At 31.5% G+C, this 19,074-nt stretch overlaps 1 protein-coding gene across 4 annotated transcripts in view; it reads left to right on the plus strand.

Moving 5' to 3' along the window:
* LOC107164470 (uncharacterized) overlaps positions 1–19,074 on the plus strand; it is a 273,824-nt gene that overhangs the window by 156,744 nt on the left and 98,006 nt on the right. Inside the window, exons 1-2 of one of the 4 annotated variants that reach the window (XM_015512310.2) lie at positions 1,760–2,097; positions 17,466–17,599. Coding sequence is in view for 3 of the 4 variants with exons in the window: in XM_015512308.2 (XP_015367794.2) it covers positions 2,058–2,087; positions 17,466–17,599 (164 nt within the window). In the remaining variant the exon portion in view is untranslated. Of the gene's footprint in view, positions 1–1,759; positions 2,215–17,465; positions 17,600–19,074 lie in introns of those variants that run through there. The other 3 variants (XM_015512308.2, XM_015512309.2, XM_015512307.2) reach the window with 3 other exon arrangements.

The raw sequence follows: 19,074 nt of genomic DNA on the forward strand, positions 1-19,074 counted from the left end.
CCCGCATGACTAGTACTATCATCATCATCGTTGGCTGATGGTATAGTTGGAAATTGTTATTACCGAAAACACCTTGTCATTATTGGGCTCGGCCTATGGACGTTTATATTATAGTGGCCCCTTAAACGGCAAGACGAGAGACTTAATATAATACTACTCTAGTTGTAATAGCACCGCGCGATTTTTACGACCGGATAAATTCGCCGATTGATTTGGCGAAACGTGTGGGTCCCCTACAGGTTTTTCTGGAGGCGATATTAAAAACAATATAGAAATAACTTCGATTACTGCACTGCCGCCGGATATATTATCGGCAGGTTTAGGTATTAAGACGGGAACCGACGTTAAACGTTAAGAGATGGTTTTTACCTCCGCAATTTACAGTGATCTCTTATATATATATATAGGTATGAAAAGCCGGCAGACGCGCATTAAATAGGTACGTCTTATATCTAGGGAATATTTCAAAAGTTATAAAATTTTATCCGCCTTGCAACAGAATGTGTATATTATTATAATATGATGTAACAATTTTGTAATGCCTACCTATAATATGATAGCGTTTTATAGGCCTTTTTTTTATCTCTAGTCAAGTTTTATCGTGAGCGATTGTTTATATAACAACGTAAAATTTCATTTTATTTTCAGAGATAATATTATATTATATATATTTTTGATATTTTATTGTTGATAACTAATATAAGTGATGACTTGTTAATTAATAAAAATAACAATACCAGCAAATAATACTTTTTGTGACGAAAAAATACAGATACTTCTTGAACTTTTAATAATTGTCCCATGATATAATCACGTGAAATTAGGTTTATTTCAATATCTTATGTGCTAAATCGTAGCTATCATTGAAATATGTATATAATGTATTCGTATACAAAGGAGATCTATAGGTACCTATACAACCTTCATTAAATCACCTTAACTGTTTTATAGATATACATTTTTATTATACTTTAAATTATAATTAATAAACATATCGTGCATATAAATAGTTAATTAACGAATATTAAGTTATCGGACTACAAATAGTGAACTGTGAATTGTGTTGAATTGTGAACTAATTTTTGAATCATGCCATTAAAATGAAATCAGATTGATAAGAGGTATAGGTTGTTGCAAGTAGGTTTACGTATAATGTATTTTTATTTTTATTTTTATGTGCATTATTATTATTGTTATTCATAGTTTTTTATAATGTTTTTACGAATTAATACAAGTGATTAAAAAAAAAAAAATGTATAATTAAATATCTATAATCATATAAATCATATATTGTACCAGACATTGCAAAAACAACTAGGTTTATTGACAAAATTAAATGAATTAACGAAAATTTTTGAGAAATTTAGCAGTACTACGTGATGGAGGTTTGGTTATTTTATTTTTCATTCAATTTTTAAAGTATACCCTTTTCTATGAAACAAATTTCGTTAAACAATAGGTGCGATCAAAGAGTTTCTATTTTTAAAACTAACGCCTTATTCTCCATTCGCGTTGCGTTCCTGTTTATTTTAATTTATTAATGGGTGTTGTGTCTTGTGTATAGTATATTATAGTGTAACCTATAAATATTTAAAAATCGTAATTTGGGCGCTGTTTTAAAATAAATAATAGTAATAATTATCGTAGTAAAAAGGAGAATATGTCGCGCTGGCCTGGCAGTTTGGTACGCCTGCCCCGCCAGCGGAGGAATAAAATACTGTTCGGCGGCGGCGAGTGGCGACGACCAGCGGCTGAGCGGCGGTTTCAGTAGGTAACCGATCGCGTACTTGTTCGCGCGTGTTCTCCTCTCACAATCGGGATACGAAAATTGTTTACGATTTCTCACAATATCTTCCGTGATCGAATTTTATTTTTGATATACCTTACACGATAACACATCACTCGAACAGTTCGTTCCTATCATCGTTATCATCGCCGACCAATAGTGTTTTGTAATAATATTTTCATTGCGTTCGGAAAGTGAATGCCTACCCATCGCACGGATAACGCGTTGGCAATGTGAAGCTGCTGAAATCATCGCACGCAACACTCATGGCATGGGAACTAACTTGTCCAAAGGGAGAAACGTGAGTGCCGGTACCTACATAAATGGTTATTCCAATGTGCAGCGCGCATCCGGCCGCCCTCGTCTCGAGCGTTTATTAGGCCACCGCCGAAGTTCCGCCTCCGATGTATTGTATAAGTTCTTTTTGGGTACGGTAAATCAAAGTGCGGTGTTGGCGGTAGTAGTTGGTCGGTGGTTGTTGTATTGGTATTTAACGATGGTGTGTGGTGATGGACCGTGCACGTCACTTGATTATATTGCGACACAAAACATTTGGTGTTATTTTGTAAATTTTTCGTACCTACAAAATATTTTTATGTCATATTATCATTGCGTCACGTGTTTTGTATATTTGTCGATGTAAAATAAGTGTAACAAACCTTGGGAAACTGAAAGCCAACTGTATAATAAGTTTTAATTTGGAAAGTGAGACTGAAGGGAGGAGGGTAGTTTCGAGAGAAAAGAAAAGTGAGGAGAGGGTAAGGAGAGTGAGAGGGAGAGTAAAAAAGGTCGTATATTTTATTGCAAGCCAGTGGCGGTGGACGTATAGCATTGTACACGGCGGTGGTGACCGGCAACAGCTGCGGGATGCAAACCGTTAAAAACTATACGCCGACGTTGTCGACGGGAACCTTTTGATCGGCATCGTAAAATTTTACAATGGTCATTATACAATTTAATAGAAAAAAAGCCTACTAATTTATTGGCGCTTCGTTTCGACGTTAAACCGGCTATAAAATCATATTATCGTTCTATTTAATTAAAAAAATACATTGTCATCGGCTCTATATTTTCGCAATACAAAAATGAATATGCATATAATATACTAGCAATAAATGAATAATTCAATATTAATAACAACAACCGCTGTGGTTGCAACAATACTACGATATCATGCGCGCTTGTATAATTTTTGAATTTTTCTTGAATCAGCAATAATAAATTTTACTTACCAACGTGAGTACTCAATAGGTGTGTACTAACGTTCGGAATTATAGAAGAAACTGTCGTTGCATATAACTGTTATTTAATAATTTATTAATTATCAGGCGATATTAAATTAAGGTATTTATTCAGGAACGTTATAAATATAGCGTTTAATATATTGTTATTTTTCGTTGAATTTGAAATTTTTATTTTTAACCACCAAAACTACTATTTTTCGTGTTGTTATCAATTTTGCATGTGTATTGTGTGTAAGCTATATACATTATACATAGATATTATAATATTTTGTATGTATTTGTGTATAATATGTGCATGACAGGATTACTGCGGGATATACCGTGTTTAATTTACGATAATATATAATATATTGTATCATATATCTACGAGTATGTATACCGAATTACCGGCTTAAGTTCATTGAGACGATACGATACATTTGTTGCGCACATGTGGCCGAGATGAATGTTTACCTCGAATAGTTCCAATGCGTGTTTATAACATCAATATTAATTAGGAAATTTTTATCAATTAGATCTTTTTTATATTTATTGAATGACATAATAAATTATACAGTATTGCGCGTTGAAATTCGCTTTTATTTAAAACACGGAGGTACCTATGTAATATTTACTTATCATTGTATATTATCTAACCTATAATAAATAGCTAAAAATCATTTATTGCATTGTATAATATTATATTACATATCTATTATTATGTACGAAAAGATAAAAAAAAAAATTGACCTTGAATAATTATTTAATATTTTAAAACTATATGGTATTTACCTATAACACACAGAGTACATAATGTGGTATTGATAAGAGACTGATTATTCATTTTCAGTAATGTATCTAATTGAATAACAAAAACAATTTCTAATAAAATATCAATTTTTAAAAACCCAATTAATTGACATACGAAAGTGAAAAATATGTTTTACAAAAGACTAATTAAAAATATAACTTTTATGTCTGTGTCCAGCTAAATCTAAAACTCTTCAATAATTGATCGTGTCTCACGTTTAAAATATAATTACGCAGCTTAATGAAATTGGATTAAAATGATATAATTTTTGCTGGATCCTAAAAATCTTAAATATTATACCTTCAAATATTTAGGAACTAATAATGAATCAAATTTAACAACAAATATTATCTTCATCTAGTACTTTTTTTTTAAATAGTTTGTTTAGAATATATACTGTATTATATTACCCAATTTAACTTCGAATACATCTTACTTATTTCGTTTTAAAATTAACAATATGATCAGATTTGCTGTGTTAATAACTGAAGTTCACAACCCATTTACCAACTATATAATACTATATTAGACAACATAATACAAAAAACGAAATCCTTTGGTCACGAATATACAGTATATAGTATCTTCAGAGTCGAAGTTCGACAATAAATCGGATGACATGTAAACAAAACGTAAAGTATTTACAGTTCGTTTTATATTTTTAATGTTTTTTACTGTTTCGGTCGATTAATCCACGTATACAAAACCTCAGTGAAATATGTAAAATATTTCTATGTTCAAATGGTTTTCCAAATCGAATACAAAAACAACTACAATAATAATAACCAGAACTATATATGCTCCGTATTTTTTTCTTTTTATACATGAATGCATTAGGAAACAGTGATGAGTAAAATGTCAAGATTTAAGTTTACAGTTTATGAGTTTATGCTTAAACTTTTGCATTTTTTTGCTTTGTAGGTCAAATATCACGACTTCCGTATATTACATTTTATCATTTCGACTTTACTTCCTTACTTCCTATTCGCGATATATCTATAATACTTGGGCGGAAAAGTTTTTACTCAAACTGGCGCCTATCGGACGCTTATTGTATTCGATGACAAAAATATAACGCTTTTCATGACACTAACTATACATATCACATACATAAATGTACGCTTCCCCTCGTCAATAAACAATATAAACTATTACAGTATAGTGTGTGTCATTTGACCCTCGACTCATCTCGGATGAATTTCCGCAATTTAAATGGATGTCTACAGTATTTATGAACGCGTAAATGATAATATAAACGTTCTAAGACAACATATTATTTATAATTAACACTGCTAATAAACTCGAAAACAATTAAAATTATATTTTGTATAGTATCTTAATAAAAACTACCATTATAGATTTCTATTACGTTATAACATTTTTATCATTATATTTTTTAAATTCATTATTTCTGCGATTTCGACGACGAAATATGCAAGCGAACTAATTGATTATAGTGATGTGTTATTATTCTAAACCCCTTTGCTCGTAATTATTTTTTTGCTTATGTTACAGTTCTAATTATACGAATTAATTTTACAATACAAAACAGTCTTTAATAATTACAAAGTATAAACATAAGGCTTTGTTCAAATAAAAAAAAAAAAAAATACATTTCCTTTAATTCTTTCCCTTTCCCCTTTTTTTTATTTTTATTTATTCCACATTTTTTAGTAACCATGTTTCTACCTAACGGAATGTCTAGAGTGTTCATTATTGTTGGCGTTATAAAGCGAATAGTTTTTAACATTTTTCTCTGTCCCATTACCCGTTTAATTTCTCTTCCTTTTTAATCCTTTAATTTCGTTTGCGTATTCTGTAGATTTGGTTGTGCATTCCGCATATCATGTATTCATGCATAATATAATATTTTAATTTATAACACATTTGACGGTTTCACGCAAATAAAATATATCACAACAAAACAGTGTACGTCACCACAACGACTTACGGTAAACATTTGAATGATTATATAAGTTGCATGATATGATTTAGAACGAGCGATATGTCCAAAGTTTGCTTTTAACGACATGCCATTTATGCGTTGTTGGCTTCGAATTACGAAAACCCAATTTGTTTATATGTACATATTTATATATATATACGCGTATCAAACCCTACCATATGATTTATACTTACTGTATCTACCTATTTCTCTGACTAAATACAGATTTAAATTTTGACTTTTGTCTAATTTTCTATACCTATTATACCTATATTATAATAACAACTGTCAAAAGTTAAACCATTTTTGTTTTCAATATGTAGTACGAAAATTTTTTAATATATTTACATAATCGTTTTCATAATGACGTAGTCCATGTCACGTTCTCAAATATAATATATTTTGTATAGTAGAAATCGCTTTATCATGCGATATCGAAAGTAATCATTTCGTTTAATCACTGTGCATAAAACAATTAAAATGTTTTAATGTTGGTACGAGAACTTTTGTAAGTGCCTGTTCCGCCAGTGTAGTTATATTTTAAAACTGTTTTCACTCGAAATGACGTTTGAAGAAATACTAACGTAAATTCTATTAATTCAAAATTGAGTAAGCAATAATTTATTTTTTATTTAATTTAACAAAAGATGACAAACTCTAAAATATGGACTTTTAATTTGGTACTTTTACATTTAAAAATTCCAAAAATTCAAAAATCACATTTGGAATAACTATATTTTGTGAAAGCAAAAATGGAATGAGCATTAAGCATGCCACTTGGCAAATCACTTTGTATAGGTACGTCTTAATATCTTATATCTAATAATTTGTATGTAATATTGTAATTGTATATATAGCAAAATATTTTTGTAGATTTATATAATAGTATAAACGAAATTATTATTTTTGTGAAAATTCAAATAAATTCATAACATTATTATAGGTAGGTGCCTTTTTTGTTTTTAATTTAACGTTTTACAATAGTGGGAAATAACAATAGATTAAAAAAAAAACAAAAATGCAATATATAATGTGGTATCGACTTATCGTGTAAATATAGGAATAAAATGTATAACATAAAAGATATTTAGATATTATATGCAGTTTTTTTAAAGCCACGACTCTTATCTACTCTTATCCGTGCTTTATTATTTTAATTTGTTTTTTTGTGATCATCATATTATACCATACTATATATTATTATGTTTGTACGCGAATCTTTATCATGGTCTTTGACGAAACGTCACGGAAACGAGACCATCATCGACGTATTGTCAATACACGGTTGATCGGTCTGAATGGTCTGATCTTTCGTTTTAGTATTTCCGGATTTTCTATATGAACTGTGCGAAAGCGGTAGGAAGTAGACGATTAAGAAAATAAAATCATCAAATTTAATGTAACATACAATTCGTGGAATAAAATTATAAACAATAATAATAATATATTACACGTAAAATCATCGACTGCTGCTGCAGTTTGAGCAGTTAGTAGGTAGTCGATACGCGTTATCAATGCTTTCCGTCACGCCGCGCACCGTCGACGATAATCACATCGACGCTGGCGTACTCCTCGTTATTATTATTATTAGTTATTTTTTATTTTTTATTACATAAACTCAGGTGCGTGCGTCTCGGTGTCTTGAGTTTTTTGTTTTGCTTCGATTATTATCAATACGACCATCAAGTGCAGCTGTCGTATATATTATATTCTATCTGATCAGGAAACTGAGGGTACCTACCTTTATTGCGTGTAGCACTTTGTATATTAGATAGGTATTACACGCATACAAGGAGATTGTATTAACGTGAGTCGACTTTTTGTTGGTCAGTTTTAGTGTTTTTTTTTTTATTATTATTATCTTTCCAATATTCCAATGTCTGGTGTAATTTTTTCAAAGATAGTTGTTACCTTTTTAATGTATTACCGCCAATGATTTAGTTAATAACGTGCTTATACGAATCAAGTGGTGAAGACAAGGCGTGACGAGATATCTCACAAATTTTAGCTCCGTGTACTTGTTGACTCTTTTTTTATTCTTTTTTATTTATTTAAGCCTCAACTACTACAGTTATTGGCTAACATTAATAAAGATATATTTATACATTATATAAGGTTGTAAAGTTTAGTTCTTTGTATAAATGTTATAAATTATAACTTATAATGTTGCTGTAGTTTTCAAAACTGGGTCCAAGTGCTTCATATATAGACGATCCGGAATGTTTAGAGATGTTCTGGCATCGGCGAAAGTGTGGCAGTGTAAAATAATGTGTTTAACGGTAAGACCTTCCCCACAGGTTAAGCAATGGGCAGGGTCTTCACGTTTGTCGACTGTTGTTTTAAGTTTAGATTCTATTATAATAGATGTAATGAACTGTAGCTCCATTTTATTTGATGTTATTATTTTGTATTTATATAGATAATATTTGAACATACTAAACTGAAATTATTATTGAGGAGACGATTTACATATTTAATGATAAATAAGATCATGTCACGTCAAGCTCTCTAACAGTTTTCGAGATTACAAATTATTATTGTTATAATTATTATAATTATTTATTTAGTTTATTATAAAATAATTAGTAGGTACAAGTAAATTGATTATAAACAAGGTACCAAGAAAATACATTATTACTTGTATGAGATATATATATATATATATATAAGTTTATTATAAACAAAGAGATAGGTTCAAGAAATATAATTAAAAAACCCTCACAAGTTCCCTCGTGGCCTCTTATAAGTCACATATAAGGGTCAAGGGTGTACCAGGGCTATTTAACAAATTTCCATTCCAAATGTTACTACGTGTTACTACTACCTACATTTTATAATGTGCATATTCATATAAATTTCTATATAATGTATATATTATACAAGACTTGATGATGATTTGAAAATAATGACATTTTAAAGTATAAACCGAGCGACTCAGCCAACACAAAATCTTTTTTTTTTAATTCTATAGATATAGACAAAGGCATTACATATTACATATTATTCTGAAAATCAATGCAAATATCTTATCCGTCAAAAACGTCGCTGGGTATATTATGCACTAAGTATATAATGTATATATTTTAAATTATAATGGTAGTTACCTATATACATAAAAAACATAAAAAATATTTTCAAAAAACGCTGTTCTGTGAATCGTTTTTATCCATTTCGTATTGTTCTGACGCATGCAACACATTATCGCTTACATATTATAATGTTTTTTTGCGAGCGTGTTCGTTTTAATTTTTTTTTTAAATCCTCTTTTTCTCGCTGCAGTCGCTTTTCACATTCAGATAAATATACGCGAATATTATCGCACTATGTAAAACCGTTTCGACGACAGCGAAAAAGCACACAATATACGGCCGATCAGCGATAAATTAAGTGCGCCGACCGTCAAGTAGCACTTTCAGATTTTCATCGTCTTGTTTACTACCACGCTCCGAGTAGTTTTTATTATTACGAGTGGTTCGTTCGTCGACGATTTTTTTATACGCTTTTTTATGCCTAATAATATATTACATCAACCACCGTCTTGTATTTTTTGTACACACGCATATTTATACGGTGTATTCCAATTTACACTGTGGTAGTTGGTTTTTTTCCTGTCATTCTATGCCTTTTTCAGCGTATAACGTTTCGGTCTTGTGTAGCCAATTTGCGTAAAGCTTTTACGTACAATATTTCGAAAACACAATTTTAATAGAATTGAACCGAGTCACGCGATTCTATTTTAGGCCTGCAGGTTGGACAGACAACGAGCGATAAGTTTTTTTTTGCATTAAACCGTGTTAGTTTAATTGGATTCGGCCGACTGTCAAAACGTTACGAATGTCATATCGGTTTGTTTCTGTCGATACCCATTATAGTGGTTCAAGAATAAAAATATGCATAAACATCTAAAATTTTCCCTAGTTAAACTTCGAACACCTCTCCCCACCATTATACCACTACCATCATCATCATCAACAACGGAAAACTCTCAAAGACTCGAATCGAGATATCAAACTAAACTCGACGGTCTCTATCTTTGTAACCGAAATTCGGGTTTGGCTGTTTAATATATATATTATAGGTAGGTATTATATGTTATTGCTTTAGAGTTCAGGAATTTAATAACGTTTTTTAATGCAACGAAAACATCGCTTATAATTTTAAAGTAAAAAAAAAAATAAGAAATGTGAACTATACAATTTCATGACATATTATTAGAGTGAAAATAATATAATATTTGTATAGTATATTTTGTACACCGGCGTGGTTCGAGGTTCAATTGCGCTCCGTTCAATCGGCTGGAATGTATTCGAAATGACGTTTTATTTCGTTTTCTTGTGCAGCTGTCATACGATAGTAATAATTTCATTTAAAGATATTTTATGTTTTCGGATTTTATCATCGTCGCCGTTATGTCTACCACGAATAATGTGCAATCCGACTAGTTTTTACAACTCAAAAACGTCCGGATGGATTTTTGTTTTGCTATTTTACTCGAAAACAATATACGAATCTCAATGATCACTGATTAACGGTAATATAGGTCCGTGAAAAATGTCACTTACATCGTCGCAACCATGACGGTGTGGAATACTATGGCCGCGATGCAACACAGCCACACATGCAGGTGTACCTATATATATAGTATTGATTTCGAACTTTGTCGGTGTTTTTTTTTTGTAGGAGGTCAGCTAACGTTTCACGTTTAAATAATATACAACGCGCCGTGACAGCCAGTTATGGTCAAATATAGTTTATAGTAATATCGCACGCGTAATTGAACGACGATAATAATACTAACGAAAAGAATCGAAAAAAAACAGGTTGGTATCGGGTGTGGTGTATATTAAGGTTCATAATAATATTTTATATTATGTACCTAGGCGAATCCGTACTATAAAGGCTATACAGGGTGTCTCGTCGTAGCTGTTATCGTGCACACCTGCTGTGCGTTGCTCGAGCAGCTAATTACAATATTTGAATTGTTGATTTAAAGTAGTAACTTGTTAAATCTCTTATTAACATTAACACAAATTAATATTATAGTTATTATTAATCATCAGATATATGTATATTGTATGTTAAGTAAAAACAATTGCTCGTGTTGTTGAGTAATTTGAGGGGGGGGGGTGGAAGGGATGAAAACATTCTGATGAACATCCTGTATAATAAGTAGAATAGGTAAATGCGTTTACCTCGTCTTATGAGTATATACCTATATAATAGAGTCAGACGCATGATGGGTACCGGCCGTCGTAAAAATGTTTATAAAAAACGTCGAAAAAGAGACTTTTATATTTTTAATAGTCTTGTATATATTATATGCAGAGAAGCAGGAACAGGAGGACTCTCCGATATTGTCGAACGCAACGAGTTAATCAACCGAAATGTTGTCGCGCGAGCAAGCCGGGTGGAAGAACCTGATAAAACGAGCGGCGAAGAAGAAGATGAGGAGAAAACTATTTTATACACCCGACAAATCTATGACACGGGCTGGCGTGCCGCGCGGAAAGAGGAAGAGACGATTTTATTTTTTATACGTTTATATATTATGTATATATATACGTCGTCTTATTTTTGTTAAACTTTTCGTATACAACCTCCGGTATACGACGACGATGATTATGACACACTGCACGCGTGCAATACGATACTCTAAAATAATAATAATAATAATGAGCGTGGCTGCACGGACCGGAATCGGGTTTCGAATACGTTTTATCGTCGTAAATTTTAAGACTGATGTATAATATATTATTATATTCAAGAGCTGCAGAGTGTGTACTTGTCAACATCACCACTGTGTCTTCTATCACTTTTTCACTCCGTACCGAATTTTCATTAAATAAAAAATACTACCTATAAGGATGCTATTAAACTATGCAATTTCAAAGTTTTTTTTTTTTTGTAAGGAGATATTTTATAGATACATACACATGCGGACATTATTTGAGAGTGCTAATACCACCTAACCACCCCCACTCAATTTGAGCATATTCGTCTAATACGCCGCATGAGGAGTCGATACCATGAAATAACGTCATTTAACGGCAAGAGAGATTTGTGGAGATTTTTTGCGTACGAGTGTGTATATAGTATTTATGGAGGTACGCGATCCGCAAAATATTATAATAATATGTGACGTATTCCGTCGCCATCGTGTCTGCAGCGATGCGAATCCGACGTACGACTTTTATATAATATATAATATTTACTATAAGGAATTTTATGAAGTAGTGTATGATCGCATTTAACGCCCGAATGATATTCCTTCCCCCTCCAACGACGCCCCCTTTGTTCGATATACAGACGATATATTGTTGAGCTTATTTATAGTTTTCCAAATACTGCGGCGCCGTACAATATGTATAATGATATCATCATGTAATATAGGTATAGTAATAGGTAGGCCTGCCTAGATGATGGAAGGGAGTTCCTCCGGACGTGGCAGTTCGGGACTACTCGATTTTTTTTAAATTCAATAGAAATAAAATAAATTAAAAAATTGAGTATAGAAAGATTCTTCTAACGCTGCAGTTATTTGACAAACTTGATGATAGAGGGTCGAAAATAGTGGTGGGGGGCATAAAAGTGTTACCCCCAAGCCTGCATGGTTTCTCTCATCTTGTGCAGTGTACGTATGTTAGAAGGTTGTTGGTTGAGGGTTGTAAACCTATCTTACGCGTCTCGCGATTTCTAATGTTTTCCCGATATAATACATATATGTTTATAACACTCACTATATTATGTTCTAGTTCATTCAGCTTACTTTACTATATGTCGTGAACAGTTTGTTGCGGTAAGTTTGAGGGGTAACGAAAACCGTGTTAAAAGTTTTGATCACCACGTGTGCAGCTGCAGTCGACATGGTAAATGTTTAATAATATATAATACCAACACTGTGTGCGTGTGTTATATACATATACCTAGTCATTTTTCCTATACGTTTTACTTGAACATACCTATTTCATTCATAACGAGCGTTACTACTTGTTTTTCCGAGTTTAAATTTTTACCTAATCAATGCTACACATGTATACTAGAAATTATTCCTAAAATTATACTTTTACTAAGCTAAAATTTAATTTTGAAAAATGTAAACGCCTTTTAATGCTGTAACCTGTAATATTTACGTGTCGCATATATTACACTATTGTGTTCATCATAAATTAATTTTTGTTCTTTAATAATATTATGCTGCTTTGCGGCCATCGTCTTGATAATATAATGAAATTATTATTATTATTCAATCGTGGTATTTGTATAGGCGTTGCAGTTACTTGAGCATTCTCGACTGGTGTCTATATATGTATACCGAATTTATGTATATAATATTGTATTTAATTCGGTGGGCGCAGCTACGTATATTATAGGGATGGGTGGGCAGTGGATGGCAAACGACTGACCGTTGATTACATATTAGTAAACTTGACCTTGGGTAGATGCAGTGTCTGGCCCCGGTTTCTCCGCCGCTACAACTTGACTACCCGAACTGCCGGTGCGCCTTATAATAAATAATAACAATAATAATAAGTACCTGCCTACCTGATAATATGTATAGCTGTGAACGAGTGTATATATTATGTATTATACAATATATTATGTCTATATACAGTGTGTGTAACATACAGATCTGATAAATACAAATAAAACATTGATATACTTGTTAAACGTTACACACGCATTATAGAAATTGTATGGACGATAAATAATTTAAGAAATACGTGCCTATACTTATGTCAGTAATTTCCCAAAAAGAATATTTCGTAAAAATTTATTTTGTTTTTAAATAAGTTTTCATCAAAAAAATAATTAAAAATACTTTAAAAAATTGAAATAAATAAACTTGACTAATAATAATAATAATGAAAATACTACTTGACTCAAATTAACGGTTTTTTTTTACCTTAAAAATATGCCTAAATTTATAAATAGATAATTTGAATTCCTAAAATTATAAATTTTAAATCTTTGGTATTAAAAACAAAAATAAAAAATGTTATACTATACCCAGTTGTAGTGCAAGCGTCTACAAATCAAATAATAAAGAAAAGAGGTTTAATATAGTTTATTAGAACAGAAGTTACTTTGTTTGTCAGGTATTTTATTGTTACACCTTGTTTATTATTATCCACATATTTAACTTTACAAAATACAAAATAATAAGTTTGCATTATTATTAGATATAATATTTTATCTCGGTCGTCTGAAATTATTTGTAAGTTAGGTACACGCACGCATGACTCATTATGCATCGTGTCGCCGGACGCATAAGACACGTGTGGTGCATCTCTGTCATCTCACTGCCGTAGTAGAGTGTTCAACAACAATAACAATAAATTATTGTTGATACACTTATTTCGTCTGTGGGATTTTGTACACATGCGAACACGCGATCGTCGCGTAAGTATAATAAATAATAACATATTATTGTTATTGAATTATATTATATGTTATTGTACCTTTGAATCATTATGATATTATAATATACCTACCTATAGCAGCGGCCAGCGGAAAACGATGATCGGCGATCAGTTGCTTCCGGTGGAGATCGGCGATCGCGGATTTCCGCGGACTGCGCAGTCGAGTGTACGCGGTCGTGATAATATTATAATATATTTGTTTTTGACGTTTTCGCCTTTTTATTATAATATATAAGATAAAATATTAAAAAACAAACATTTACATATTATATAATAATATATATATATTGCAGTTATATAATATATTATGTTTTGCGTGCGTGTGTACCGAAAAAATACTATAGCGGGAAGGACACGAAACGCGACCACATAAATATTCATTTGTAGACAACACACACACGCGTTCATTGGTCTAACGAAAACATATATTATTACAATAAATATTAATATAAGACGAAAAAGATAATAAAATAATATAACAACATAACGCGTATGTGACACGACGCGTTTGCATGCACATATATATCTAAGGGGCTAAGTACAGTGTACGTAAGTATAATAAAGTAATACATTTTTTTTTCAGATTTATAGAAAACAAATTCCGTTCTCGGTGGGAAACTATTATTGTTACCGAAAAATTGTAAATTGTTTTTTTTTTTTTTTTTTGTTAAATAGTTTATCAACTATATTACGACTAACACAAACATGTCATCGAATTAAAATACTGATTAATCGAATAGGTTTGACAATTATTAATGATGAGGTTTATTCTTTTCTAAAAGTCTAAGTCCAGTATTTACAGCTTTTGGGTTACAAAAAATTACGTGCTGAACTGAATAAAGTACCTACTGCTTTTTTAAATATTGTTTTGTATTAATTCGTTTAAGATTTAGAAACAAAATATTTTTAGAATACCTATTATGTCCCCGTTGTGACTGTCTAGCCGTCCGTTAGTTACCATTACATAGTTATGATTTTTTGCTTTAACATTTTATACCAAAATATAAAGTTTACCAAATAATTATTTTCAATTATGATATAATATGGAACTATATGGTTTATTATGTTGTATTAAAATGTGTTTAAAACCAGGAAATTTAGTAGGCTCAAAGAGTGAGCTTTCCTAACCTGTCGTCTGACCGACCGAAAATGGATTATGGCAACAATTTTGCATCACAGTCGGTACAGTATCGCTATAATATGCTACCTCATATCATACGTGTGAAATTCAATCGCTATTATAAGATTTAAAACATTCTACGTATTTCTTATTTCAAACGTAATTAATTATTGAACACTTTCGAACTTGTCGAGACTTCACTTCTGCAGGACACGACGAGCCATAAAACCACGATGTCAGGTCTGAGGAAAACCATCACGGTCCCTGTCGGCCTTTAAATCCTCCGTCCTTCGACGTTCCATTCGACTCTTGATCAAAAATCTCATGTTTGCATCGTCATCATCCAAGAGAGCATATTAATACGATTTTTGTCGTTTGATACGTCGTTCGTGACAGACGTAGTCGTTTGCAGAGTTTCGCTATTATTAGGTATAGTGCGGCAACGCCCAACAACAATTCGAGCGACGCTTCGATCTATATTTTCCGTGAGCGACCGTCATATTATATTGTATTATAATTTATGATGTACTATAAAAAAAAAATAATTATAATAATCTAGGGCGATCGACAGTAGGTTAGTTTAAGTTTGACATAAAACGATGCTGTGTCTTCTTCTTCAAAAAATATCGTTCGTCGTACTATTTAGCGCTCGTGTTCCGGTTTCCGCGGTGTTTCACGCCGTTTTTTTTTTTTTTATTACAAACTTTCGGTGCATCTTTCGATATCAATTTCAGATATCCACCATCAGCCACATATCGTCAGTGTACTACAACCACTGCAGTGGTCTGAAATATTGGGTTAAAATAATTGGGTTTCTACCATTAGAGTATTGAATATTATGCAACTCGTAAATATAGGTAACGCGTATTGAACTATTGAATATACCACTGGACACGATGAAGTGTAAACCATGATTTAAAGTGCAGTGAGTTATACACGAAATTACAAAATATGATAGTAACTCATCAATGTCGACAACTTGAATTAAAGTATGCTATGTAATAATAATAATCATAATAAAAAGGATATAAAACTCTTTGTCAGCCATATAATATTTGAAAGGCTATTATAATTATTTATCTACGCGGAGATTCTAAAACGCATTTGCACCTGAGCCTCAAAATTGTAATCTTGACACTGCGTTGAATTCTGTGTTATAGCTGACTTGATGAATACTTCACGGTGGTCTAAGCGATCATCACGTCGTAAATATATATAATATACATCATGTTTACAACATAATAATATTTATAAATTATATATAATTTAGGTATAAATGTTTATAAATTGAAAATTCGTGTGATTTGTCATAATTCATAAACGTACAAACACTGAAATACATAATATTTTCTGATATGGCTATATATATTACATAATATGTATGTTCATAACTAGGGCTGGGATTTCGATGCACTTAGCATTGTTTTTCAAAGCTTACTGTGCAATGCTCATCTTGTCACAAATTTGTTTTATGTACATTTGAATAAGAATAAGAAAGTTTATTTTGCATTTTTTGGCATTTTTTAGTTTTTAGGTCATTTTCTGAATTTTTTAGGGCATTTTAGAGTTTTTGGAGCATTTTTTGAGTTTTTGGAAACCAAGTGCATGAATTTGAAATTTTATTTTTAGATTTTTACACCAACATGGTTTTTAAATAAATATAACAGATTATAAGTAGGTACTCGTAATTCGTATTATATTATCGGTTTGTCGCCATTATCGGAGTATTATCGAGTAACCTCTACTAAATTTTATACTAAAATTATTAAAAATAAAAAAAAATTTTAGTTCATAAAAGCAATTTTTTAAGGGCATTTTCGGGTTTTTTTAGGGCATTATTTAGAGTTTTTAGGTCATAAAAGCATTTTTTTTAGGACATTTTTCGGGGGTTTTTAGGGCATTAAAATCCCAGCCCTATTCAAACACTGAAATCAATTTAATGTTATGAAATCAGAATTAATTGATGAAAAGATAACTTTGGAAAAGATGAGACATTAACATTCGTACGAAAAACGAACAACCGCGGTGACGGTAGTACGGTACACACTATTGTGATTGAACAGCTGTATAATTTAATTTATTGTTTATTATTTATATAAAATCGGTATTGTGCACCATTTTCCGACGATAGTTAATGTTTTTCGTTTCGTTCGTTTACAGCGTGAGTGGCTGCAGAGGGATGTGGACAGAGAGAGAAGACTGCGTTTGGACACGGAGGCGAGACTCAAGGGTTCCAGTTCCGAAGCAGACAGATGCCGTGTCAAGCTGTCGACTCTGCAAAAAGACTTTACCAAGTGAGTTTTTTTTTTTTTATTTGCATTATTATTATTATTATCATAAGCATCGTTGTTTTGATTTTGCCCCAACATTTTTTACAAACTCCTTCTTTGGCCTGCCAGCAATAAATATAAGCGCCGATATACCTAATTGTTATATATTGATATATTATATATATTTTATTTATTTATTTATTTTGTTGTGCCATTTTGAACAAGGTAACCCATAAAACAAATTTCAGGTTTAGCTGTATTATTTATTTTGAGTGTCCAGGGAGAACAAATATATAGGTTAGGTTCGATTAAGTACTATTAAGGTGCTTTATACCCATAAATTTACTTACCAAATACAACTGGCATCCACAATATAATATATAAACTTATGTAAAGTACCTACACATAGTTTTTCAAAAATAGTAATAATATTGTGATGTTTTCATACTATATAATATAGGTGACATATTAAATAAAGTGTTGGTCACCATTTAACCCCCCCCCCCGTTATCTACAAAAAAAAAACTACATGTGGCCTGGTAATGATTTAAATGGCCTGCAAAAATTTTGGCACCAACAATAAAAAAGTTGAAATGACGCCCCTGTCTCAAGCCCGTTCGGATTACCGCGTCTTTCGAATTAGCCTGCAGTGTTCGGATTATAGAGACCCTACTGTACTTACTACTCATAGAACTATCTAGTTGTATGTATTTAATCGGGTTAGATACACCGTAAAGTATGCATAAATATATATATTTTATTCTATAATAAGTACAGTTCAGTAGTTGGAGAAATACCGTGGCATGATAAACCTCCCCTTTTTTCCTCCATGATATTAATTCCCCTGTAGCACATAATCTCCTCAATAAATACCAGTATTCCGCATCAACCCCTATTTAATCGATTGTACATATTTTATGTTGAATCGTGTTCAAATCTAAAATGTATGACGTAAAATAAAAAGTTAAATGTAAGTACTCCAAGCAGTTTTTTTTTCTAATGCTTTGATACTTCCCATATTTTATTTTGATGGTGGTGTGTTGATATGTTCCTATGTGTGTTGAAAATCGGCTGATAAAAATTGATTGGATAATTATAGGCTTTTCGTTAAGATCAAATCAAAGTTTTTGATATAGTTGAATATAATCGTGACGCGTGAACATCCCCACTTATTTTAAGCCACTTTTACTACGATGAAGATATCTTAGATACATATAATTATACAACTCTAACGGAGTATGTATAGCTTACAGTATATAGATAATACTATATACTATTCAGTATTCAGTATTCAATCAGTGTTGGGCGTTATATTCGTTTTATTTCTGACATCCGCCATCACTGAAAGTCTGAAATGTGTTAGTATATTATTTAATAATATAGGCAACGTAGAATAATAATAATTATTTTAACGTGGACGATCGACGCTGTAGTTATAATATTTCTAAAATAGTCGTAATTTTAAAATAAAGCATAGGTTTACTATTGTTATGAAAAGT

The sequence above is a fragment of the Diuraphis noxia genome, unplaced genomic scaffold (assembly GCF_037042655.1).
Source record: "Diuraphis noxia isolate RWA-SAM2 unplaced genomic scaffold, SU_Dnox_SAM2 contig0004, whole genome shotgun sequence".
Lineage (NCBI taxonomy): Eukaryota > Metazoa > Arthropoda > Insecta > Hemiptera > Aphididae > Diuraphis > Diuraphis noxia.